The following is a 27,184-nucleotide window of genomic DNA, read 5'->3' as shown; positions in this document are numbered from 1 at the left end:
ACACAGGCACCCCCCAGGGCTGTGTGCTCAGCCCCCCTCCTGTTCTCCTTGTTCACGCATGACTGTGCGGCTACGCACAGTTCAAATCTCATCGTGAAGTTGGCTGACGACACAACCATTTTGGGCCTCATCACTGACAACGACGAGTCAGCCTACAGAGAGGAGGTTGATACCCTGACAACATGGTGGCAGGTTAATAACCTCTCTCTTAACATCAGCAAAACAAAAGAGATGATTGTGGACTATAGGAGACGGCAGGAGGAAGAGCATGCACCCCTATACATCAACAGATCCGTAGTGGAAGGTCAGTTGCTTCAGGTTCCTTGGGGTAAACATCAGCAGTGATCTCACCTGGTCTGTTCACACGGACAAGGTGGTGAAAGCGGCCCGGAAACGCCTCTTCTTCCTGAGGAGACTGTTTAGTATGGAATCAGTCATCCTCACTAACTTTTACTATAGAGCATATAGAGCATCCTGACTGGTTGCATCACAGTGTGGTACAGGAGCTGCACAGCCAAGGACCCTAAGGTCTTACGTAGTGTGGTCAGGTCTGCGGAGTTCATCATAGGCAGGGAGCTCCCAGCCCTGCAGGCATGGACGGATTAAGAAACCACGGGCCCCTGGGCCTGGACAGATTATTAATTTAATTGAATCGGCTTTTTAATAGTTTCTATAGTGTATGCACGATAAGCATATAATTGTGTTATAGATTGCTACTGACGATTTCCCCCTAATAATTATGAAAACCATGACAGAGACAAGTTTGCCATTTTGAGGGAATATATAGCATAAGGGATCTATGTTGATCCAAAAAATGAAATATCCTTGATCACTGTTACAGTAAACTAGCGACTCTTTGACCTCCAAAGGTTCAGAAAATTTAGAAAGCAGGGTCTGCTTTGCCTACGAACCTTCCACGCTGGCTGCATTGTCTAGGGCTATAGTTACGCCCCTGGCGCACATGCACATTTTCTAACACAGCACAGGTAGACTCAATTAAAGCCATTAGCAAATGAAAAAAATACACATTTTTTAACCACAAATAAGAGATACATAACAGCGACTTCACGCAGAGGCTCTGGCTTAGGGGCCCCCTGAGCTCATGGGCCCCTGGGCCTGGGCCCGGTAGGCCCGTTCGTTAATCCATCTCTGCCTGCAGGACATCTTCCACACACGATGCATCAGAAAAGCTGGCAGGATCCTTAAAGACTGCTACCATCCATCCTTTAGACTTTTTTCCTCTTTGCCGTCTGGTAGGCGCCACCGAAGTATTCGATCTCGCACCCGTAGATCGGAGAGCAGTTTCTTTTTAAGGGCCATCAGGCTTTTAAATGGACAGTGATACAGTCTCGCCACTTCACACTTTACATGTTACAGTTTTGTACTGTTTGCACTATCAGTAATATTGCACTACCTGATACCAGGCACATTTGATTAGTCTTTAAGTTAGTATCGGTATGTTAGGTTAGTATAGGTTACTATATGTGTATTATATGTTTAGCAGATTGTATTGTACATTTATTTTGTAGATTTATTATATGTTTATTATATGTGTAATCTATGTTCAGAGTACTTATATGTTATGTTATGTATGTTATGCTATGAGAGTTTGTTGTGCGGTGTCTTGTCCTAAGCATTTCAGTGCCCAGTCTGACTCTGTTTTTCTGTGCATCTGACAAATAAATACTTGAACTTGAACTTGAAGTGATGAGCAATACGTCACTGTCCTTTGGGCTATGCTTTATTCGATTTTTTTAAATGAAGGAAAACTCAAATGACGATTTAAAATAATGTATTTACTTAAAACACAAACATTTTACGTGACAGTGGTGCATGAATAAATAATCATAATAGCATATGTACAAATAAATTAATCATGTCATGAAATGTATCACACTGGGGAAAACGATGAGAAGATGGACCGTGGAATGATGAATGGTTGCATCTAACGACGACGTTTGTGCCCGTGCCTTCTTGTCCAGAACAGGTGATCGGAGGCGTTCTGCAAGATGAACCCGAGCGTGCGCAAGGTCTCCTTTCGCACGACCTCCCACGCGCAGGCGCTGAATTCCTGGAAGCACAACAGGGATTAGAGAATTTTAGGACTCATGGACACATAGTCTTCGCAGTTCATGAATGGCATGGGTTTAAGGGTTTGTTTTTATAGATATGGTCTACCTTTTGTAGGAGGAGGTCTGCCATTTCTTTAAAATATGCATCCAGTAGGATTTCTCTGTCAGAAAAGTCGTCTTTGATCGCCTGAGATGAGTTCAAAACCTTAAGTAGCAACAGTAAAGTTATTATTATGGGCGTTCAGGTTCATTCATTTAGCAACACAAATCAACCAAAGACATATAACGTGCATGGTCTGCCACTTACACACTCGTTCTCCTCGACCAGTCGGTAAACTATGTTTCTGAAGTCGTCTATTTTCCTTTGGTCCCAGCTGTTTGGCATGGTGTCATTCTCAAACAGGACATCCATTTTTCTGAGCACGTCGTAGATAGCTTTCTTTAAGCCAACGTTGATCTGTGGTAAAAAATCACGTTCATATGGTTCTTTCGGGGTGCTGTCTTGTATCTGTGCACCAGATGCTAAAAACTGCCCTTACCTGTGCAGTCCCGTTCGACTCGAAAGCAGCGGCAGGGAATGTAAGCTGAACGTTTTGATCAAGGCATTCGAATGGAAAAGAGCCTCCCTGAAACAGACAAACCATTTACTCGTACATTTAGATTTCCCGGCATCACGAGATGTATCAACACGATATCTTTTGAAAGTTGTATATGTTACCATGTTCTCTGCAAGGCCGTTGACTTTCTCTACTAGTGCCCCTTGTAGCCGGCACAGTGAGTGGACATGCACAGCGCACAGCATGATGCTCAGCAAAGTGAAGCTCTGTGGTGCCATTCCGTCTGTAGGTCCGCGATGCGAAAACTGCAACAGTCGAGACATCTTTAAATCACCTCTGCAACGATTCATTAAAACAATAATTCATTCTTTCACTATTAAAGTATTATTGGCGCAATGAATGATGGTGGTGCCTCCTGACCTGTTTTCAGTACCCTGTCGTCGTAACTGTAGGCTGGTTTGCGGTTGTGTATGCACAGTAGACCCATGTTCTGAATTTAAACCTCCTGGATGAATAGATGTACGAAAAGTGAAATAAAATGCCTTCAGCGTGAATGAAACAATCTGGAAAGTTTGAGAAACCACAAGGAGCTTTTCGATCTTCAGTGATCACTGTTCCGCTTTTCTGGCCTCGTCAGCGGTAGCTTTTTTGGCTGTGGTGGCAGAGACCCCAAACTCTACAACCAATTACTGCATAAATGGGTAGACCTAGACTTAATACTCGGATGCAAGCTCTCATTTTTAAAGCTTGTAAGCACATGTACGAAATAACTCTTGAGGACAGTGGTACCCGTACACCTGCATAAACCCCCAGGGAACAATGTATGAATAAAGGGTAGAATGTAGGCTATTCCACTAAATATCAGGAAATTCAAGATGCAATTTCATGGGGTCAGTCGAAAAAACGGAAGCCTAAAAGGCATGTTCTACTGGACAATGATTCAAAGCTTGCCTCGATTTGCACCATGACGTAACACATTAAAAGCAAATATTAGCGTTTGGATGCCCTGCAGTCCCAAATCAGGATTGATAATCTGTGGGTAACTTGTAAACAGTTGCATACAAGACACTACACGTGTCATCTGCATGGAAGAGTGGTTGAAAATTCATAAAGAAGTCTTTTCTGTTAAAGAGGAGGGTTTTGAGAACATAATGCTGAGTTTAAAAATCCTTCAAACATAAAATATGAAATGAAAATGTGAAACATCAACATCAATTTCTCTATTACCATCTAAGCCTAAACCTCATGTGCAAATCATTTTGAATCATTTTGAGTGCAACTGTATGTAGAATGGTAATGTGTAAAAATAGCCAGTCGTACATTTAAACTATGAAAATAGCTCTATACTGTAGTATAGTTCACTGCACTGTAAACCCGAATAAGTTACCAGAACTCAAAAAATTTGACGTAATAAATTGCCTCAATTTTTTTAAGTTGATTAACTTAAAAGTCAAAATTTTCCAGAACTTAAAAGGTTGGATGACTTGCTACTTGTACCTTTTGATAACAGTTAAATTAAAGTGCTCATTTAGCTCAACTCAAATATTTGCAGTCAATATGACTTACAGTTTTCTGTTAAGGCAACTCAATTATTTTCAGTTATTAAGACTTAAAATTTCCAGTTTTGAAACCACTGGAATAAGTTCACAGAACTTAAAAGAATAAGTACACAACCACACCATTTTATGTTAACACAACTCAAAGTTTATTAGTTTGTGTTGTCATTGTTTTAAGTACACAGTAGTCAAATATGTTGAAATTGTTTACTTAAAAAGATGTGACTCGAAACTTAACATTTTTGAGGCAATTGATTACCTCAATTACATTGAGTTTAACTTACTCAAAATATCAAAAAGTCATGAACATCTAATATTGAACAGCATTGTCTTGCCCGCTCCCTTTTAGCACACTGCAATATTAAAATTAAATAGAAAAATAAATAATAAACATCTATAAATCAAAATAAATCAAAGCCTCCCTCTCTCCTCCTATGCCATCAGTCACCTCCCTCTCCACCTCCTCCATCAGTCACCTCCCTCTCCTCCTCCATCAGTCACCTCCCTCTCTCCTCCTATGCCATCAGTCACCTCCCTCTCCACCTCCTCCATCAGTCACCTCCCTCTCCACCTCCTCCATCAGTCACCTCCCTCTCCACCTCCTCCATCAGTCACCTCCCTCTCCACCTCCTCCATCAGTCACCTCCCTCTCCACCTCCTCCATCAGTCACCTCCCTCTCTCCTCCTCCATCAGTCACCTCCGCCATCAGTCACCTCCCTCTCCACCTCCTCCATCAGTCACCTCCCTCTCCACCTCCGCCATCAGTCACCTCCCTCTCCACCTCCGCCATCAGTCACCTCCCTCTCCACCTCCGCCATCAGTCACCTCCCTCACCTCCTCCATCAGTCACCTCCATCTCCACCTCCTCCATCAGTCACCTCCCTCTCCACCTCCTCCATCAGTCACCTCCCTCTCCACCTCCTCCATCAGTCACCTCCCTCACCTCCTCCATCAGTCACCTCCACCTCCCTCTCCTCCATCAGTCACCTCCCTCTTATCCTCCCTCTCCACCTCCGCCATCAGTCACCTCCTTCTCCACCTCCTCCATCAGTCACCTCCATCTCCACCTCCTCCATCAGTCACCTCCCTCTCCACCTCCTCCATCAGTCACCTCCCTCTTCTCCTCCCTCTCCACCTCCTCCATCAGTCACCTCCCTCTCCACCTCCTCCATCAGTCACCTCCCTCTTCTCCTCCCTCTCCACCTCCTCCATCAGTCACCTCCATCTCCACCTCCTCCATCAGTCACCTCCCTCTCCACCTCCTCCATCAGTCACCTCCCTCTCCACCTCCCTCTTCTCCTCCCTCTCCACCTCCTCCATCAGTCACCTCCCTCTCCTCCATCAGTCACCTCCCTCTTATCCTCCCTCTCCACCTCCTCCATCAGTCACCTCCCTCTCCTCCTCCCTCTCCACCTCCTCCATCAGTCACCTCCCTCTCCTCCTCCATCAGTCACCTCCCTCTTCTCCTCCCTCTCCTCCATCAGTCACCTCCCTCTCCACCTCCTCCATCAGTCACTTACATCAACAAGTCATTCTTGAGGGTCTGCAACCTGGGTGACAGTTTACCACTTTCTAGACCAAGTAAAATCTTTTCAGTGAATTCAAAAGTGTTGGTCAGTGCTTTGGGGTAGCTGAGGTGTAGTGCATATATCAGTCCAAAGATTACCAGGAAGGCATCGCTAAGTCTGGGGAGGCTGACCACGGCATCACTTTCAATGATTACAGAGATTCTCACAGGGTGGTGGTGAACTGGACGTGTGTCATTGTCACTGATGACCGTAAGGAGGGCCACTGCAACGCCATCAAGCTCCAGCTCATCAGACTCGTCCTGAATGATTGAAAAAGAGATGCTAATCACAAACTAACACAAAACTAAACTAAACCAATACCAACACAATGAGACCCAAGGGAGACTTGGGTCTCATTGTAAGAGGTGAAAAACATAAGATTCATGTTCTGCACACACGAATCAGCCAAATTACCAGAGAACCTAAGTGGTGTGAGAGAGACTGAAACCAAGCTAAAGGACATTTACAGGAAAATGTTTTACTTAACATCTTATCACTTGCCAATACATGGAAACTGTATGGGTAGACTAAACAAAGGTAAGTCCTAAAAGATATTAGTATTTTGATGGACAGTTTACATTATACACAGTAGAATCCGTTAGTGACTTAAGGAGACTCACTGTGCAGGTTCTGAAAAATCCAGAAACGTCCTCGTGCAGATACACTGGAAGGGCGTGGAGAACAGTAATGCGCTTGGTGTGGATGTCATGGATTTCCTATTAAGATAAAAACAGAATTGTACATACTGAAGAGTTTACTGAACAAAGCTGATTTTTAAACAGTCCAATTAGAACATATGTTCACAAATAACCTGTTCACATCTTTAATGTAATCAGACAAATGGCAAACACAAAGTGGACTAATTGCAAAATTCACAAAGCTCATTTGAGTCATTGAACATGTTCAAAGTTCCACCGGTTCAACCTATGAAGTGTGTAATAATCTATTTACCAGTTCATCGTGGATTTTTAAAATTTCAGCCAGAGCATCTGCTGTCTTTCCAGTTTTTGATGCCTTCTGTCTGAATAAGGTCATCAGTCGAGGAAGATGGCGGTCAAGCTCAGCATAGAATGTGTTGGGCAGGTTCTGATTCGTAATCCGCTGGAACTCTGCATACAACTACATTAAAATGTAGCAGGAGAATACAGCAACAACACTTTAAAAAAACAGTTCAATTTGAAGAATCTAGCACACCTTTATAAAGCAGAAAATAGCAGCCAAATAAGTAAGAATCACAATTATTTTCTCAAAAGAGAGCGCTGATCCATATTACCTCAGACTCTATTTTGAGAGCAGGCCAGAGGTCCATGAGCTCGTTCACTGGTGGGCAGGACATCACTATGGTCTGTCGGCGTAGGGGAAATGTGGTCTCCATCATCTTTCTAATGAGGGGCAGGTTCTTCTCAGTCTTCTTGACTTCTTCAACAATTGTCTGCCTCAACTGCTCAAGGCTTGAAGGATCCTTTCCTTGGGGAAAGTTTGGTAGGAAGTTGACTTCTGCTCGCTTGGGTCTTTTAATGTTGGAATGTGAAGATTCATTTTCAGGATAACTTCTACTTCTTTTTCCAGCATTAACAGTGACCTCCTGACATCCAGCCCGTCTCATCTTGTTCCTGAAATTGCCCATCTTAAACTTGATGGAGTTTTTCCATCCATTCCAGCCAGTCTCAGATCCTGCTTCCTTCAAGCAGGGATGTTTGGCTACAAGAGCCTCAGCAGCCTTTGCAATCTCTTTATCACTTGGGTAAGCCTTAAAACCATATATAGTAGATGCAAGCTTTTCTAAAATGTCGTGCTTTAGGTCTCTTGTCAACTTAAGGTGCGTGTTGTTCTTCTTATATTCCGCATTTCCATCTCTAAGTTTTAGTTCAACATCAAATGCAAATGTGGGAACAGGGAAAGGACCTGGAGGCCACCTGCTGAGACGCTCTGGAGATGACACATCTGAAAGTAGAACAGTAGATGCAATAGAGCTGGAGTCTTGTGAAAGTGAGATGTGCACAACAGCTTTTTGTGGCAATTCCTCAATGTCTGTAAGGGAAGTAAGTTTCCCTTCAAAGTCTGGATCTTCGTAAAGCAAATCGAAGTCAAGGTTGATTTCCAGCTGTTCTTTTATAATGTTGATCAGTGCATCAACAGAGGTTGGTCGTGAGCTGAGTTTTAATTTTCTAGCCTGGTCTGGCTCAACAACACGAAGAATCATTGGTTGTGGGGATGCAGCTGCCATTGTGCTAATGAAAAGACAAAATCAGATTGTTAAAGAGTACCGCTTATAGTATATACAGCTTATAAATTGCTTAATTCCACTGAGAGTGAATAAAGACACAATAACTGATAAATAAAAGAACCATTCATTATTACCTGAACTCAGTTCTGTCTCACTTGAATGAACCGCTTGGGGGTCAGCAGCAGCGAGCCGTCTATCTTGTATGCAGAGAGGGACTGTATCATTCAGACCAGACTGCAGGTGGATCGACAGGCTTATGTCTGCAGTTGACAGCTCATAGGACCGTAGATGTTCTACATACCAGGAGTCATAATCACAACACAGAAAAGATACGTTGTGATTCACAAGAAAGATCTCTTCTATTTTGCCAAATGTCGACAGTCCACCACTGACTCCTACAGACAGAAACATTCCACAGACATAGTCTGTGCCATCAATGGTCACATTTGTTGTCTTGTAGATTGTGTCACTAGTTGTTTGTTCTCTAATGTGTACTTGAGCAACCTCTGGTAGAGCTGAAACCAGAACAGAGTTTTTAACATTTTTTTAAGACAAATCTTGAATGAAATGTCTTAAATGAAAGAGGGGTGGTTGATAGAGGAATTCACATTCATTGGATTACCTGGTATCTTTATCACATCTCCAGTTGTCTTCCTTAACTGTCTTAACTTCATGAAACTGGAACAGGGAGATGAAAGGGCATAAACTGATCTGAAACTGAACAATTAGAAGCATTCAAAGAGTGTCAAATTATAAATACTTCCATTCATAAATTCCCCTGTTAATGATCTTTTCATTTGATCCCCAGTGTCAAGCTACTAAAGCCATCAAGCAAAATTAACCTTAGCCTACTGTAACGAAAAGCAGCAGCACTTGCACTTATCTGCATGGTTAATCAACAATAATGGCATTTATTTTATTTTAAAAACGACGCAGCACAAGTGGGCGGGCAGTTGAACGTGAACTCTTAGTGTAGGAACTCAGTTTGAGCTAAGAGGCCCTATTATGCTCGTTCATGCTCTTTTAATAACCTTTAAAAAGGCTACGGTGGACGTAAATGGCCCATGCGTTCGACTTTACGCACTACTAAAAAATAAGCGGTTGCACCAAGCAGAGTTTCAACGTAACACTTAGTTATAACTTAACATTTACACGTCCTCACTATTAGGTGCAAGTTCCATTTAGTACGTTAAAATACGTTACCCAATACAAAATACATCTATCAATAGTAAACTGAGACTATGGCAAATACAATTTAGTCTGTATCATGAAGGGAAAGTCCCCCAAAACACGCTGTGCTGCTAGCGGAATGAGGGGTGGGGGGTAGCACTAGCAACACATTCTTTGAATGTTTTAAACACCAATTCTTAAACATATATAATCATTGCTTTGCTTGTAAGCTTAGGTCGCCAGGATTCATTCAAGACCACTCACGAAGAATATGGTTGCTCGCAGCCGTAATAGTCTAGTGACTGGAGTGTGTAACATTAGTGGTCCGCTAAGTGGCTAGCCCTTTAGCAGCTAACCTATATCTGACTTAACGTCACCAAGTTGGCAATGCCCTACAAGACTCCCGTGATAAGCCAGTGAAGGGCGGGGGCTTAGAGAAGGTCTACGCTCTTTGAGACAAACACACCAACAAATGTATGAAAGAAGTAAAAGTGAATAAATATTAACATTCAAAACTTACAGTAAGTCGAGTAATGCTGAATGCTGCCGTGTAGGTAGTAACTTTCTGCAGGCCTTCTGTTGCTTCCCGCCAAACTCTCAACCGTTTAAACTTTTCAGTTTTTTTTCCAGAGCTAAGGAATCAGTGTAGTATGCGCATTAGCACCGCCTTCTGCTTCGGAAGGCGAATCAGAGATTAACTGTACGTGTCCACGGCACAAATTACATGCGTTAAATCGCATGCGTAAAGTCGGATGGGGGGCGTGGTCAGGAAAATCACTTTTGTTCGGTTGCAGTGCTGCGCTAATGTTGCACATTAGCAAAGTTGAGCTTTGCTAGGGACAGCCAGGTGGGCTTTGCTTTTTAGCGCTCGCGGTTATGTTGGAAGCACCCACAGTTTTGTGTTGTCAATAAAGTCATCATTAAATACATGATTAGATACTCAAACTCCGCGTAGTGACTGAGATCGCTAATATTGGATTGGGTCATTCGTCCCAAAATGTGCTCATGTGCAAAGTAAACAACAATCAATTAAGCGTTATAGGTAACTTATTAGCAGCTAGCTAGCTAGCCACTATGTGTTCCAATGGGTTTTCGCTTAAAGGGTTAGCGGCAAGCTAACAGTAATAGTCCAGAGCTTGAGTTCAAGACCTACACAATTCTGTTTGACCTCACAGCATTCGTGTAGCATATAAACAACAAACCGAGTCGATTAGACATATAAAAAGTCCTGTAAAAGAGGACGTGTCCGGGTAAAAGAGGACGTCTGGTCACCCTAGTTATAGGTAACTTATTAGCAGCTAGCTAGCCACTATGTTTTCCAATGGGTTTTTGGTTAAAGTGTTAGCGGCAAGCTAACAGTAATAGTCGAGAGCTTGAGTTCAATACCTACAATATTCTGTTTGACCTCACAGCATTCGTGTAGCATATAAACAACAAACCGAGTCGATTAGACATACAAAAAGTCCTGTAGCTAACCTTTATTCACATAAAATATTTCCCAGTAACAGAGTCCCGAGACGCCGCCATCTTGTTTCGATATTTTTGATTACTCCCGCCCCTATGAACTACGTTGGCTTCCAAATAACACACACGCCGAACTGATTGGCTCTCAGCATGCAGCAAATCGCACTCATTTGCATAAAGTTAAAGCAAGCCCAACTTTTTGCAGGCAGCAGACACGATTTTTTCCTCAGTATGCAGCAAATCGCATCCATTCTATCCCAATGAGAGCAGCACGATATCGCATGCCGTGGACACGTACCGTCACTTGGAATAAATAATGATCCCTGCAGCTACTTAACACTTAAGTAAAAATTATGAGAATAAAAATAAAAAAAATGACGAATTGATGAAGCACTTTGAGATTTTATTGTATTTTAGCATGTGCTATATAAATTAGGTTTATTTTTAAATCATCCCTTTTTGAAACAATAGAAATAACAGGACTTTATCATTATTAGCATGCAATTACTTAACTCTATTAATTTTTACTTAAGTTATGTTTTTAAGTAATGCTTACTTATACACAAAATAGTTCCATTTAATCAAAAATGATTAGTTGAAATTACTCAAAAAGGAAGAACATGTTACACCAACTTGACATAATTAAGTTAGTAGAACTTTTTCTAAAACTTTGAGTATACACTACTTAATCTATTTAATTACTTTGGACGTTCGGGTTTACAGTGTGTTAGTAAAGGTGCTCCCCCTTCTACTTCTTTGAACAGCTACGACATACAGTAACGGCTTCTTGTAGTTTGGGAAAAAATAACTGTTTAGAAATGGAAATGCTCGACATCCTTCTCCTGCGGTTTAAGAAAATGTCCCAAATAATTCGCTTTAAACTAAATTAACGGCCTCCTCCCTCTTTCACTTTTTTATTCGAATGAGCCCTATAAAACCACAGAAGTGGAGATGGAAGACAAACCACATAAGATCGACTGGATCTACAACCACATCATAAGCAGGTATGGTCAAGTTGGAAAAAACAAAATGAAGTTGAAATATAACGGCAGTTTTCTTCACATTGCAGTGTAATAGTTTGGTTGTTCTTTTCAGTTCAGCGAATCTACAGACAGAATGGTACTTCAGAGCTTCACCTGGGTGACCATCATCCTCTGCTTTGTGCATGTCAGCGCAGTACCCATTACATGCGGACTCCAAAGAAGATTGGTAGACAAATCCCACAGCCTACTAGAGAGCATGGTGAGTTTTGAATCGAAACGTTGAATCGAATCGCAACACAGGTTTTATTCATGCAGTAACAATTTTACTCTGTCTTATCTCACAGAGTGGTCTCTTTCCTGTGGAGTGCCTTGAGCATAATCTTCCAATTGCATTCCCGTCCTCTGCCTTTAAGACCTCTGAGACAGCAGAAGTAAGTGAAATTCTCGAAAAGCAGTGGTTGTGGATGAACTGGTCAACAGTGACCAAATACCAAATAGAAGAGAACGTCGTTCTTTTATCACTCTGAATGCATCGTCTGCTTTTTTATAGAGTGGTGGTGCAGAGAAGGCGGCTTATGAAACTCTCAAATTGATCGACACTCTGTTTGCCAATGACTCAATGCCGACCAGCTGGAACAATCTTGAGGATTTCCAGGACATTATTTACCGTCAGATTGAGGAGAGCGAATGCGTGAGTCAAACAGCTAGTGATTACAAAGACTACTCAATATGTTATAACAGTACATTTTTAAATCTAATATTGCTTTCCCGTCTAAACCAGATTATGAGCAAAACTCAATCATCTGAGGATTCCCCAGCTAGAAATGCAACGCTGAAAATGTACTTTGACAAAATAGCAACAGTTTTGAAAGAAAAGGTGAGGAAATGACACCCGCAGCAATGTTCTCTATGTAGTTTTGGTCATATTGAATTTGTATTAATAACTATTATGTCCCTTTCCAGGAATCCAGTGATTGTGCGTGGGAGGTGGTTCGAAAGGAGATATTATACACACTCAAATTTATTCTCCAGAGCTCCAGCTACCTTATTTAGTCAAGAAGCAATGTAAAAACAGATCTATCTATTTATTTATTTATTGAATTATGTATTTATTTATTTAATTATGTATTTACTTATTTATCTAGATGCCAATTTTGTACAATGGATATTTATATTTATTCAGCACTTTTTTCAAAACTTTGAAGATTTTTTTTTTGCGCTGCAGACACAGTAAATAACATAAATGAATTAATGAATCAATACATCATCAATTTATCTATTTATTGTTATTGTTTTTTACCACGTGTCTATGTAGTCCTATACGTGTATGCATGTATGTATTTGTTTTAAACATCTTTGTAAACAAAAATTAAATCTGCAAGAAATAATAAACCATTGATTTTCTGCAAATAATAGAGATTCATTCATGCAAGTGAAATTCATATTTCAACGCATACATTACAGAATAACTATTAGTTTGGGGCCATTTCAGGCTTTCATGATGGGTGTGGGGGAAAAAGAGGGAGTCTTACTTATTTTGCCAAATAAGAACCTATAATTCTTAAACCTGTAAAGACTGACACCGATACACTTTCAGTTTCGCTTTCCACTTTCCATTTCCGCCTACTACATTTCCGGAAGCGCTGGAGTAACTATGGAAATATGCAACTAAGTGCTTCGCTTTTCCTCTTTGACCAGAGTGTGAGCTCATCTGTTTTACAATTAGTGTTGATCAAGTTCTTAATTACAATGCCTTCGCTAATTTCTCCTTGTCAAACCTGGCGATGTATCTAACTGTAATTTTAAATCTTCATAATAATTTAGTAAGTCACTTAGGATAAAAGTGTTTACCAAAACCTTAACCTTCCACAAGAGTCTCTCCAAAGTCAGCCACAACCCAGTTAATTAATATACCTCACTTGTCCATGTGGGGGGATCTGATGTGGATTATGCATTTCTGCAGGTTTTCCATCTGACGGTGCAAGATATTTCTTTACAGCTCTACATGCTCAGGGTCCCAAGTAACTTTTTACTGGTCCTTGTTGAAGATTTCAGAAACATGTCCAGGAGTTTCAAGCGCAAATTCGGCAATGTCCAAATTCTGCGAAAATAGATGTATGCAAAAACATATTAGACTAACCAATGTTTTCAATGTGACGGATTTAACGTCATTCTCAGAGTAGATCAATGTCAGAATCATAATTTTAATAATGAAATTGGGGGATTCATTGTTGCAAGTAGCATCTTAGAAGGAGACAAGCTAGATGGTACAAGCTACTAGATGGTTCATATGGGATTGGAATCAATATGTATTCAAAATTATTTTGTTTAACTTTTGACTAATTTAAGTACTGGGTTCAGGCGAAGGATAACATTTGGTCCATCCCTGATTACCTTCAATTGTGGGTTTGTGTTCGAGCAAACCAAAACACTTTTCAAACATTTAGAGACAAATTCATGTACATTTGTGCAATAACTTTTCCAAGAGTAATGTTGCAGTAATAATAAATTGTAATATAAATGTTACATGTTACATGTTACATGTTAACTGTTAAATGTTAAATGTTAAATGATAAAAACCAAAATATTGAATATTTGATTTTAAGCATTCATCAAACTCGGTGATTTGTTTCTGTCATGTGACTGTTTCTTGAATGGTGATTTGGAGAAAAAAAAGGAAATTGTTGCGGTGGAATCACAACTTCCTATTTTTGTCTTCGAGATTCCACTGAAGGCACTTGAGGGAAGTCCCTGAGATGACAGCGGCTCTGTGACAGGGCATGTTCATTTGTGGGTGACGAAAATGTATTTCCCTGCACGTTACAGGTGCCCGAGAAAGGTCGTTTGACGTTACCGTCCTGCGAAATCAATGTAAAAATCCAATTCATGTGTCAATTCCTCTATCCTCGGCGCTTTATCTTCGTTTCTCTGTTCTTACGATCAGAGAGTTCAGACACTCCAATGTGCTGTGGATTTCATGTCTGACTACCTCCCATGCACAGAAACCATAGCCCTGAAATGAACATATAATCAATAGCCTACTCATATTTTAGATTAACCTGAAATACTAACATTGAGTTGCACAGTGTCAGGATAACTGATATATCGTGTGTTATTTGTGAAAGAATTCGACCATTACCTTTTCTTTCAAAGTGTGTTGAAGTTGTTTAAAATAGTGTTTCGTTTTATGAAGCAGCCCACTGTGAAGTGCATCCAGACTCGCACGAAAGTGTCCCTCCGCCAGCTGTGGAGTCAGCAGTGAAGATCAGGGATGACGATGGCCATTTGCAGAAGTGTCGGCTTAAAATCGTAGTAACACAATAAAGAAACCTTACGCATCCAGCCAGGTTTGTGGTTTGCCTGAATACAATATTGGCGAAGGCGTCCGTGTGTCGTTTGCTCCAAGAGCATGGCTGGTGGGGCTTGGCAAAAATCTTTCTGACTTGGCTCAAAACCACATAAGATGTCAGTATCACAGCCTCCTGTGCTGGGAGAATTTTCCGTTTATTTGTCTGCATAAAAAAATATATGTGTGTGATGCAGAAACACAAAATACATCGCACTTGGAAACAACCTACTCAGTCAGAAAACTCTCCGCTAATCTAAACATTAGGCGTGTATTTATCACAAACTTCGGATCAGAGAACTGCATTCTCGATACCATGACTAACTATGAATATGGACTGGATGGATGGGTTAGAGCGTCCCTAGTGAAGAAGCAGTTTCGTTGCTCCCTCGGGGTATGGTGACCTTGTTGCCTAGATCTTGTTGCCTAGATAGTCTGTTTATTGTTTGTATTTTTCTATCTGGTGTTTTACGGTAAGATAACAAATTCAAACAAGAAGTTTACAGTAATTCAAGTAGTAAGGATTACGATTAAGAATTAAATTCAGATCAATCCAATCAAGTTTTAAAATTACAAGATAAGCTATGGCATGGTCATGGTCAACTGTATCGTATATTTGTGTGTGATGCTATACACGCGCTACGCTTTCCCAGTCCTTACTTGTGCAAGCTGATAGTTGTGTATCAGACGTTCCATACAATATACGCCTATTTGCTTTAGCTTGCTGATCTAACGAGTCATACCAGTCCCACACTTACGTCCAGTTGGTTGGAATTCTCAAAAATGGCATTCCTGAGGACCAGATGTTGACGGGATTTAACCTCCAAGCACTGCAATGGGAAATGCCCCCCCTGTGGAATCATTTAAAAACTTGATGTGCTTGTCTTATTACTGCAGTCCCTGTGGTTGTTAGTCTGTTTATGAAAGTCTATCGTGTTCTACCGACCTATAAGATAATTACAATCGAAAACGACAGCCCCAAGCCATCCCTAGTTCTGTGTAGCACCTTGAATATAACTTACCATTTCCCAGAGAAGTTTGAGGCTTTGTTCATTCAGGTATCTGAGACGTCCATCCTTCCATCGGCACCCCATAGTGAAACCCATGAAAAACAAACTAAATCTCAATCCGAAATGATACATTATACCCTTCCACACTCTCCGAAGGTCGTTCTGTTGGCTTTAGACTTATTTAGTAGTGCATTTCGTTATAGTGCGATAGAGCACATCCTGGGCCCTATTTATGGCGTCTCTAGGTACCTCCCTGCATTCCATTGGCGCTATAGATCTTCTAACATGTCTCATCTTTCAGAAAATGAATCATAAATAATGAGGTTTTATTGTGTTCTGTTTGAACTCCATGCACTCAGAATTTTTGTAGTAATCCTCCACGAACAAGTTAGACATCATCTGTGTACATGTTCATATGGGCAGGTGTTATGACGGGTCAGAGTCAGGACTTAATGCTTCGTCAAGCGCTGAGGAACATCCTTGATTTCATCAATCTTAAGGTTCTGTCAGATTCTTGTTATATACAGTTTGATTGATAGATCCTGATACCACCAACTGATAGAGTGTATTAGGAGGGGCAAAGTAATAGCCGACGTGTTTGTGATAAAAAAAACTACTACTACTGATACTACTTCTACTAATCACAGATATGAAATATTTTGTAAGATCTGCAAACAATTTCTAAGATCTGTTTTCCTACAAACAACATATTGAATGGGTGATAATAATACAAAATAATTCAAGAGATTTCCGTAGAGCACATAACTCATCTTGATCCATTATGCATCGTGAAAGCATTCAATTGTCTTTCAGATGCACGCGTCTCGTCTCCCTGCATTATTGCCGGCCTGGTTGTCGTTCGAGCCCCCTGCTGGTACAATAGCTGCTGTTACAGCAATCAGAATTCAGCAATCAGAAACAAATATTGTTATTGGGATATAATGCAGCGACGACCAGGGTGAACAGTGTGGAGAGGCATTTACTTGAGGTTACTTTCTACTCAATCTTGAAGCGGACGTGGATTTCTTTAGTGTGATGGCCAGGTGCACAGAGACACAGATAATATTTAATTAAGAGAGCTTATCGGTCCAACCTAGCATCAACGGGTTTTGTCTTGTTCTGTAGTTGCTAAATGTTTCGGTATGTTCGTGGTGCTCTCTACGCAATGACAGGCTGTATACGGTTGTGGCCACGTTTCAGGCTATAACAAAAGTGTTTGCATACCGGTCCAATAGGTCTACTGACGATGCCATCGCCCTGACTATGCACACCGCCCTCTCCCACCTGGACAAAGGGAATACATATGTGAGAATGCTGTTCATTGACTATAGTTCCGCATTCAATACCAGCATCCCCTCCAGACTCGTCTCCAAGCTCATAGACCTGGGACTAAGCGCCTCCCTATGCAGGTGGATCTTTGACTTCCTGACGGGGAGGCCACAGGTGACCGCACCTCATCCACAGTCATCACCACCAACACAGGCACCCCCCAGGGCTGTGTGCTCAGCCCCCCTCCTGTTCTCCTTGTTCACATCGTGAAGTTGGCTGACGACACAACCATTTTGGGCCTCATCACTGACAACGACGAGTCAGCCAACAGAGAGGAGGTTGATACCCTGACAACATGGTGGCAGGTTAATAACCTCTCTCTTAACATCAGCAAAACAAAAGAGATGATTGTGGACTATAGGAGACGGCAGGAGGAAGAGCATGCACCCCTATACATCAACAGATCCGTAGTGGAAGGTCAGTTGCTTCAGGTTCCTTGGGGTAAACATCAGCAGTGATCTCACCTGGTCTGTTCACACGGACAAGGTGGTGAAAGCGGCCCGGAAACGCCTCTTCTTCCTGAGGAGACTGAAGAAGTTTAGTATGGAATCAGTCATCCTCACTAACTTTTACAGGTGTACTATAGAGAGCATCCTGACTGGTTGCATCACAGTGTGGTACAGGAGCTGCACAGCCAAGGACCCGAAGGTCTTACGTAGTGTGGTCAGGTCTGCGGAGTTCATCATAGGCAGGAAGCTTCCAGCCCTGCAGGACATCTTCCACACACGATGCATCAGAAAAGCTGGCAGGATCCTTAAAGACTGCTACCATCCATCCTTTAGACTTTTTTCCTCTTTGCCTTCTGGTAGGCGCTACCGAAGTATTCGATCTCGCACGCGTAGATTGGAGAGCAGTTTCTTTTTAAGGGCCATCAGGCTTTTAAATGGACAGTGATACAGTCTCTCCACTTTACACTTTGCATGTTACAGTTTTGTACTGTTTGCACTATCAGTAATATTGCACTACCTGATACCAGGCACATTTGATTAGTCTTTCAGTTAGTATAGGTATGTTAGGTTAGTATAGGTTACTATATGTGTATTATATGTTTAGCAGATTGTATTGTACATTTATTTTGTAGATTTATTATGTGTTTATTATATGTGTAATCTATGTTAAGAGTACTTATATGTTATGTTATTTACGTTATGCTATGGTAGTTTGTTGTGCGGTGTCTTGTCCTAAGAATTTCAGTGCCCAGTCTGACTCTGTTTTTCTGTGCATCTGACAAATAAATACTTGAACTTGAACTTGAAGTGATGAGCAATACGTCACTGTCCTTTGGGCTGTGCTTTATTCGATTTTTTTAAATGAAGGAAAACTCAAATGACGATTTAAAATAATGTATTTACTTAAAACACAAACATTTTACGTGACAGTGGTGCATGAATAAATAATCATAATAGCATATGTACAAATAAATTAATCATGTCATGAAATGTATCACACTGGGGAAAACGATGAGAAGATGGACCGTGGAATGATGAATTGTTGCATCTAACGACGACGTTTGTGCCCGTGCCTTCTTGTCCAGAACAGGTGATCGGAGGCGTTCTGCAAGATGAACCCGAGCGTGCGCAAGGTCTCCTTTCGCACGACCTCCCACGCGCAGGCGCTGAATTCCTGGAAGCACAACAGGGATTGGAGAGTTTTAGGACTCCGTTCAAAATGAAAGTCATGGACACATAGTCGTCGCAGTTCATGAATGGCATGGGTTTAAGGGTTTGGTTTTTATAGATATGGTCTACCTTTTGTAGGAGGAGGTCTGCCATTTCTTTAAAATATGCATCCAGTAGGATTTCTCTGTCAGAAAAGTCGTCTTCGATCGCCTGATATGAGTTCAAACCCTTAAGTAGCAACAGTAAAGTTATTATTATTGGCGTTCAGGTTCATTCATTTAGCAACACAAATCAACAAAAGACATATAAAGTGTATGGTCTGCCACTTACACACTCGTTCTCCTCGACCAGTCGGTAAACTATGTTTCTGAAGTCGTCTATTTTCTTTTGGTCCCAGCTGTTTGGCATGGTGTCATTCTCAAACAGGACATCAATTTTTCTGAGCGCATCGTAGATAGCTTTCTTTAAGCCAACGTTGACCTGTGGTAAAGAATCACGTTCATATGGTTCTTTCGGTGTGCTGTCTTGTATCTGTGCACCAGATGCAAAAAACTGCCCTTACCTGTGCAGTCCCGTTCGACTCGAAAGCAGAGGCAGGGAATGTAAGCTGAACGTTTTGATCAAGGCATTCGAATGGAAAAGAGCCTCCCTGAAACAGACAAACCATTTACTCTAATATTCAGATTTCCCGGCATCACAAGATGTATCAACACGATATCTTTTGAAAGTTGTATATGTTACCATGTTCTCAGCAAGGCCGTTGACTTTCTCTACTAGTGCCCCTTGTAGCCAGCACAGTGAGTGGACATGCACAGCGCACAGCATGATGCTCAGCAAAGTGAAGCTCTGTGGTGCCATTCCGTCTGTAGGTCCGCGATGCGAAAACTGCAACAGATGAGACATCTTTAAGTCACCTCTGCAATGATTCATTAAAACGAACATTCATTCTTTCACTATTAAACTATTATTGGCGCAATGAATGATGGTGGTGCCTCCTGACCTGTTTTCAGTACCCAGTCGTCGTAACTGTAGGCTGGTTTGCGGTTGTGTATGCCCGGTAGACCCATGTTCTGAATTTAAACCTCCTGGATGAATAGATGTACAAAAAGTGAAATAAAATGTCTGGAAAGTTTGAGAAACCACAAGGAGCTTTTCGATCTTCAGTGATCACTGTTCCGCTTTTGTGGCCTCGTCAGCGCAGTGACGTGCGGTGAGGTTCGTGGCTGGTGAGGCACTGACTCTTTCAGAGTCAAATTTACAAATACATAAACCCAATAGAGTATCACCATTCAATTGGCAGCTTTCACATTGATTACTGGTTGTTTTTCATATCAGCATTCTTTACACAGACATAGGTAGGGTGACCATATCCATAACACCAAAAAGGAGGACACTATGCGGTATTTCGTGAGGCTGTGAATAGTTACATAGGACTCTGGCGTGCTCCCCTCTACAATACAACTTTGTGTGATTGATACATGATGTATGTGTAACAGAATAGGACAAAATATTCTTGAAGAGTCAAAAAGTGTTTGTTTACAGTATTTGTATTTATTCAATACATTGTGGTGTTCAAAAACTGACCACTGAGATGAATCTTTTAAAGTGCTGAGTGCCACAAAGCATAACATTTGTGGACTTAAAATGTACAAATTAAATCACAGGTCACATAAATAATAAATAATAAACAGACAAATGAATCTGAATGCATGCATATGCAGACATATATTTGACATCTAGATGAATCTGAATGAATGCATATGCAGACATGTATTTGACATCTAGATGAATCTGAACGAATGCATATGCAGACATCCAGTTTAGCCAGCAGCTGGTTTGTTATAGCCTCTGAAGTGTCGTTGCTGTCACTGTACAAATCCAACAGGGCATGTTGTACACCTTCCTCAAAGTACAAATATCTCAGTACAATTGGGAAACACTTGGTCGTACCTTTGTTTGATGCGTCGGTTGCCACTGAAAATGGCAAATTGTTTGCTTTGATGTAATCTGTACCTGTAGGCTACAGAGTAGGGCGCTAGGACATTCGCACACAAAGCCTGGGCTTTAGTTCGGCCACACATCACCCCCTTAGCTATGGGCGAATCACAAAATATATCTCGGTCCACCTTTACGCCGCAGTCTACACCGCGGTACTTTACTTTACAGCATGGTAAACCTTACACAGCTCAGCAGCGGAGATTTTGTTATCCAACGGCAACGTACATTCTCGGGGAAAAAATGTAGCGAAGAGATACCTGCGGCACGTCTGTTACTTTTATGCTTCTCTGTTCCCGCATGTCTTTCAATAGCAGCTTTACCCTGACTGCTTATGTCAAAATCACAGCGACAGAGAGTGCAGAAGCCATGAAAGGAGTCTCGACTGCTTTTGTCCGTTCTAGGTTGAACGACGTCTGACGTTTTGGCATGTTTTCTTCTATGTGCTAACTTTCTGTCAATGTAGCCAGCAGCGTAGATATGACGTAGCCAGCACATGAAGCCTTGTTTACGTTTTTAACCAATGATATAGGGTTATAACTTAACCTAAGCCAATCAGATATTTATTTGACACCGCTTTTAGCCATTCTGTTAGACTGAGTTCCAGCAAAATATTCTACAGCACGGCTCTTTAGGCCCAGTGCAACTCCAAAAAGGAGGACAAATATGCGTCCGGCTTGATGCTGCGCCGGACGCCGGACAGGGCATTGAAAATCCGGACTGTCCGGCCTAAATCCGGACGTCTGGTCACCCTACACATAGGTAATGTGCATACAGTAGGCAGCTGCTAGCTTGTGATGAATTCATGTGTAAATATTATGCACTCATGAATATGAACTCGTGAATATGAACTCTTTCTTACGAAGTTGCACAAGCACCCTGAGGGTTTCTACCTTTTCCCATTATAATTTTTAAGAGTTAAATCGAGGAGACTATAACATCAGCTAGATAACCAGCTATCATTTCATGCAAATTGAACTCTTCCGATTAACTCGTAAGGTTATTAAGTGTCCTTAGCTAGCTAATTAGCTAACGTAGCAACAGGATAACCATTGCAACCAGGAAACACAACTTACCTACAATTTAAGTTGAATTTCTCAAAATCATCTCACCAATAAAAAGCAGTCTTGGGTTCAAAGTGATCACAACCACTTGTGTGATGTTAAATGGCTTCACATAGACATAAAACAATCCCTAGAGAAATAATGGGAAATCAACGGAGCTGCCGCTGTAAGTTCAAAACCAAATTTATTCTCGAGGTTCCAAACATGTTCAAAGCAATTTGGCTTTGAATGTGAGAAGTCGATCGAGTTATCTTCCGCTTGAAGCATACCTTTTAGCTCCGGCATTGGTCTCCCATTATTAATCATTTCACGCTTGGACTGATAGTCCAGTTTTGAGAACTGCTTCAGCTTAGCAAAATCTTCCATTTTCGTGTAGAAGAAGAGAAACGTCCCCCAGCATAACCCCGACAGGTGCGTTCTCGCACGCCCCCTTCATTGAGGTAGAGGTACTGTGTGCCTCACCTACATGAATTTTCAATGCGTTTTGAGCTCAGCTCAGAGGTTCTACGCATGCGCACGCATGCGCAAAACCCAGTTTGGAGCGATTGCGCAATCCTAGGTGAGGCACTGCCTCACTAGCTCCCGTAGACAATACATGGTGCCTCACCTGACCGCACGTCCCTTGTTTTCTCCCGTCTATTTGAATAGGACATGCGCAAATTCAGCGAATTCAGTTCTGCCTCACCTGCCTCATATGACCGCACGTCCCTGCGTCAGCGGTAGCTTTTTTCGTAACTGTGGTGGCAGAGACCCCAAACTCCACAACCAATTACTGCATAAAGACCTAGACTTAATACTCGGATGCAAGCTGTCATTTTTAACGCTTGTAAGCACATGTACGAGATAACTTGTAACCTCATCTTGAGAACAGTGGTACCCCGTACACCTGCATAAACCCCCCATTTGATAATTTTCGGGTCTGTTGTCTGTATGTATGTGGAGCATATTTACAGGGGTCAACTTTCATGAGCCAATTATCATGCAGCATTTGATGAAAATAACCCCTTGACAACTGTGGGTGACAACATGTAGGTGAATCTTTTCTATTAATCTATACATTTTCCAGCAAGTGGCAGGGAACATTGACTGGTTGAAAATTCATAAAGAAGTATTTTCTGTTAAAGAGGAGGGTTTTGAGAACATAATGCTGAGTTTAAAAATCCTTCAAACATAAAATATTAATTGAAAATATGAAAATGTGAAACATCAACATCAATTTCTCTATTACCATCTAAGCCTAAACCTCATGTGCAAATAATTTTGAATCATTTTGAGTGCAACTGTATGTAGACTGGTAATGTGTAAAAATAGCCAGTCGTACATTTAAACTATGAAAATAGCTCTATACTGTAGTAGGCTATAGTTCACTGTTAGTAAAGGTGCTCCCCCTTCTACTTCTTTGAACAGCTACATACAGTAACGGTTTCTGGTAGTTTGGGAAAAAATAACTGTTTAAAATGGAAATGCTCGACATCCTTCTCCTGCGGTTTAAGAAAATGTCCCAAATAATTCGCTTTAAACTAAATTAACATCCTCCTCCCTCTTTCACTTTTTTATTCGAATGAGCCCTATAAAACCACAGAAGTGGAGATGGGAGACAAACCACATAAGATCGACTGGATCTACAACCACATCATAAGCAGGTATGAAAAAACTAAATGAAGTTTAAATATAACGGCAGTTTTCTTCACCTTGCAGTGTAATAGTTTGGTTGTTCTTTTCAGTTCAGCGAATCTACAGACAGAATGGTACTTCAGAGCTTCACCTGGGTGACCATCATCCTCTGCTTTGTGCATGTCAGCGCAGTACCCATTACATGCGGACTCCAAAGAAGATTGGTAGACAAATCCCACAGCCTACTAGAGAGCATGGTGAGTTTTGAATCGCAACGTTGAATCAAATCGCAACACAGGTTTTATTCATCTAATAACAATGTTACTCTGTCTTATCTCACAGAGTGGTCTCTTTCCTGTGGAGTGCCTTGAGCATAATCTTCCAATTGCATTCCCGTCCTCTGCCTTTAAGACCTCTGAGACAGCAGAAGTAAGTGAAATTCTCGAAAAGCAGTGGTTGATGAACTGGGCAACAGTGACCAAATACCAAATAGAAGAGAACGTCGTTCTTTTATCACTCTGAATGCATCGTCTGCTTTTTTATAGAGTGGTGGTGCAGAGAAGGCGGCTTATGAAACTCTCAAATTGATCGACACTCTGTTTGCCAATGACTCAATGCCGACCAGCTGGAACAATCTTGAGGATTTCCAGGACATTATTTACCGTCAGATTGAGGAGAGCGAATGCGTGAGTCAAACAGCTAGTCATTACAAAGACAACTCAATATGTTATAACAGTATATATTTTGAATCTAATATTGCTTTTCCGTCTAAACCAGATTATGAGCAAAACTCAATCATCTCAGGAGGATTCCCCAGCTAGAAATGCAACGCTGAAAATGTACTTTGACAAAATAGCAACAGTTTTGAAAGAAAAGGTGAGGAAATGACGCCCGCAGCAATGTTCTCTATGTAGTTTTGGTCATATTGAATTTGTATTAATAACTATTATGTCCCTTTCCAGGAATCCAGTGATTGTGCGTGGGAGGTGGTTCGAAAGGAGATATTATACACACTCAAATTTATTCTCCAGAGCTCCAACTACCTTATTTAGTCAAGAAGCAATGTGAAAACAGATCTATCTATTTGTCTGTCTGTCTATATATTTATTTAATTATGTATTTATTTATTGAATTATGTATTTATTTATTTATCTAGATGCCAATTTTGTACAATGCATATTTATATTTATTCAGCACTTTTTCCAAAACTTTGAAGATTTTTTTTTGCGCTGCAGACACAGTAAATAACATAAATGAATTAATGAATCAATACATCATCAATTTATCTATTTATTGTTATTGTTTTTTACCACGTGTCTATGTAGTTCTATACGTGTATGCATGTATGTATTTTTTTGAAACATCTTTGTAAACAAAAATTCAATCTGCAAGAAATAATAAACCATTGATTTTCTGCAAATAATAGAGATTCATTCATGCAAGTGAAATTCATATTTCAACGCATACATTACAGAGTAACTATTAGTTTGGGGCCATTTCAGGCTTTCATGATGGGTGTGGGGGGAAAAGAAGGGGTCTTACTTATTTTGCCAAATAAGAACCTATAATAATGACCGATTGACTGACACCGATACACTTTCAGTTTCGCTTTCCACTTTCCATTTCCACCTACTACATTTCCGGAAGCGCTGGAGTAACTATGGAAATATGCAACTAAGTGCTTCGCTTTTCCTCTTTGACCAGAGTGTGAGCTCATCTGTTTTACAATTAGTGTTGATCAAGTTCTTAATTACAATGCCTTCGCTCATTTCTCCTTGTCAAACCTGGCGATGTACTAACTAAATCTAACTGTAATTTTAAATCTTTATAATAATTTAGTAAGTCACTTAGGATAAAAGTGTTTACCAAAACCTTAACCTTCCACAAGAGTCTCTCCAAAGTCAGCCACAACCCAGTTAATTAATATACCTCACTTGTCCATGTGGGGGGATCTGATGTGGATTATGCATTTCTGCAGGTTTTCCATCTGACGGTGCAAGATATTTCTTTACAGCTCTACATGCTCAGGGTCCCAAGTAACTTTTTACTGGTCCTTGTTGAAGATTTCAGAAACATGTCCAGGAGTTTCAAGCGCAAATTCGGCAATGTCCAAATTCTGCGAAAATAGATGTATGCAAAAACATATTAGACTAACCAATGTTTTCAATGTGACGGATTTAACGTCATTCTCAGAGTAGATCAATGTCAGAATCATAATTTTAATAATGAAATTGGGGGATTCATTGTTGCATTTTTAAGTAGCATCTTAGAAGGAGACAAGCTAGATGGTACAAGCTACTAGATGGTTCATATGGGATTGGAATCAATATGTATTCAAAATTATTTTGTTTAACTTTTGACTAATTTAAGTACTGGGTTCAGGCGAAGGATAACATTTGGTCCATCCCTGATTACCTTCAATTGTGGGTTTGTGTTCGAGCAAACCAAAACGCTTTTCAAACATTTAGAGACAAATTCATGTACATTTGTGCAATAACTTTTCCAAGAGTAATGTTGCAGTAATAATAAATTGTAATATAAATGTTAAATGTTACATGTTACATGTTAACTGTTAAATGTTAAATGATAAAAACCAAAATATTAAATATTTGATTTTAAGCATTCATCAAACTCTGTGATTTGTTTCTGTCATGTGACTGTTTCTTGAATGGTGATTTGGAGAAAAAAAAGGAAATTGTTGCGGTGGAATCACAACTTCCTATTTTTGTCTTCGAGATTCCACTGAAGGCACTTGAGGGAAGTCCCTGAGATGACAGCGGCTCTGTGACAGGGCATGTTCATTTGTGGGTGACGAAAATGTATTTCCCTGCACGTTACAGGTGCCCGAGAAAGGTCGTTTGACGTTACCGTCCTGCGAAATCAATGTAAAAATCCAATTAATGTGTCAATTCCTCTATCCTCGGCGCTTTATCTTCGTTTCTCTGTTCTTACGATCAGAGAGTTCAGGCACTCCAATGTGCTGTGGATTTCATGTCTGACTACCTCCCATGCACAGAAACCATAGCCCTGAAATGAACATATAATCAATAGTTATAGCCTACTAATATTTGAGATGAACCTGAAATACTAACATTGAGTTGCACATTGTCAGGATAACTGATATATCGTGTGTTATTTGTGAAAGAATTCGACCATTACCTTTTCTTTCAAAGTGTGTTTAAGTTGTTTAAAATAGTGTTTCGTTTTATGAAGCAGCCCACTGTGAAGTGCATCCAGACTCGCACGAAAGTGTCCCTCCGCCAGCTGTGGAGTCAGCAGTGAAGATCAGGGATGACGATGGCCATTTGCAGAAGTGCCGGCTTAAAATCGTAGTAACACAATAAAGAAACCTTACGCATCCAGCCAGGTTTGTGGTTTGCCTGAATACAATATTGGCGAAGGCGTCCGTGTGTCGTTTGCTCCAAGAGCATGGCTGGTGGGGCTTGGCAAAAATCTTTCTGACTTGGCTCAAAACCACATAAGAGGTCAGTATCACAGCCTCCTGTGCTGGGAGAATTTTCCGTTTATTTGTCTGCATAAAAAAATATATGTGTGTGATGCAGAAACACAAAATACATCGCACTTGGAAACAACCTACTCAGTCAGAAA

General features: G+C 40.9%; 4 protein-coding genes across 7 annotated transcripts; 2 read left to right on the top strand and 2 right to left on the bottom strand.

Annotated features, from left to right (window-relative positions):
- Positions 1–5,629: 5,629 nt before the first annotated feature.
- LOC116222161 (sterile alpha motif domain-containing protein 3-like) lies at positions 5,630–10,378 on the bottom strand. 4 transcript variants are annotated; one of them, XM_031575326.1, is made up of 6 exons: positions 8,604–10,378; positions 8,116–8,496; positions 7,028–7,985; positions 6,706–6,873; positions 6,375–6,470; positions 5,630–6,014 (listed from the first exon to the last, which is right to left on the bottom strand). In XM_031575326.1, the coding sequence occupies exons 3-6, from the start codon at positions 7,979–7,981 to the stop codon at positions 5,703–5,705; spliced, it is 1,530 nt and encodes a 509-aa protein (XP_031431186.1). In that variant the 5' UTR covers positions 7,982–7,985; positions 8,116–8,496; positions 8,604–10,378; the 3' UTR covers positions 5,630–5,702. The 4 variants fall into 4 exon arrangements, with proteins under 4 accessions (XP_031431186.1, XP_031431192.1, XP_031431195.1 ...); XM_031575332.1 differs by having other exon boundaries at positions 8,116–8,274; XM_031575335.1 differs by having other exon boundaries at positions 8,116–8,698; positions 9,672–10,378.
- A 1,312-nt stretch (positions 10,379–11,690) lies between these two features.
- LOC116224342 (interferon alpha-1-like) lies at positions 11,691–12,742 on the top strand. Its single transcript, XM_031583579.2, has 5 exons — positions 11,691–11,857; positions 11,943–12,029; positions 12,149–12,289; positions 12,380–12,475; positions 12,562–12,742. The coding sequence occupies exons 1-5, from the start codon at positions 11,732–11,734 to the stop codon at positions 12,649–12,651; spliced, it is 540 nt and encodes a 179-aa protein (XP_031439439.1). The 5' UTR covers positions 11,691–11,731; the 3' UTR covers positions 12,652–12,742.
- Positions 12,743–18,651: 5,909 nt separating this feature from the next.
- On the bottom strand, positions 18,652–19,574 carry LOC116221441 (interferon beta-like). The gene is made up of 4 exons (XM_031571644.2): positions 19,465–19,574; positions 19,233–19,382; positions 19,032–19,130; positions 18,652–18,906 (listed from the first exon to the last, which is right to left on the bottom strand). Exons 1-4 carry the CDS (start codon positions 19,567–19,569, stop codon positions 18,781–18,783), a joined length of 480 nt encoding a protein of 159 aa, XP_031427504.1. The 5' UTR covers positions 19,570–19,574; the 3' UTR covers positions 18,652–18,780.
- A 4,017-nt stretch (positions 19,575–23,591) lies between these two features.
- On the top strand, positions 23,592–24,774 carry LOC116224338 (interferon alpha-1-like). The gene is made up of 5 exons (XM_031583486.2): positions 23,592–23,832; positions 23,918–24,004; positions 24,121–24,261; positions 24,353–24,451; positions 24,538–24,774. Exons 1-5 carry the CDS (start codon positions 23,707–23,709, stop codon positions 24,625–24,627), a joined length of 543 nt encoding a protein of 180 aa, XP_031439346.1. The 5' UTR covers positions 23,592–23,706; the 3' UTR covers positions 24,628–24,774.
- The last annotated feature ends 2,410 nt before the right edge of the window (positions 24,775–27,184 follow it).

This window comes from Clupea harengus, chromosome 1 (assembly GCF_900700415.2).
Source record: "Clupea harengus chromosome 1, Ch_v2.0.2, whole genome shotgun sequence".
Lineage (NCBI taxonomy): Eukaryota > Metazoa > Chordata > Actinopteri > Clupeiformes > Clupeidae > Clupea > Clupea harengus.
The sequence above is the reverse complement of the archived record's forward strand: the minus strand, read 5'-3'. Positions and strand labels throughout refer to the sequence as shown.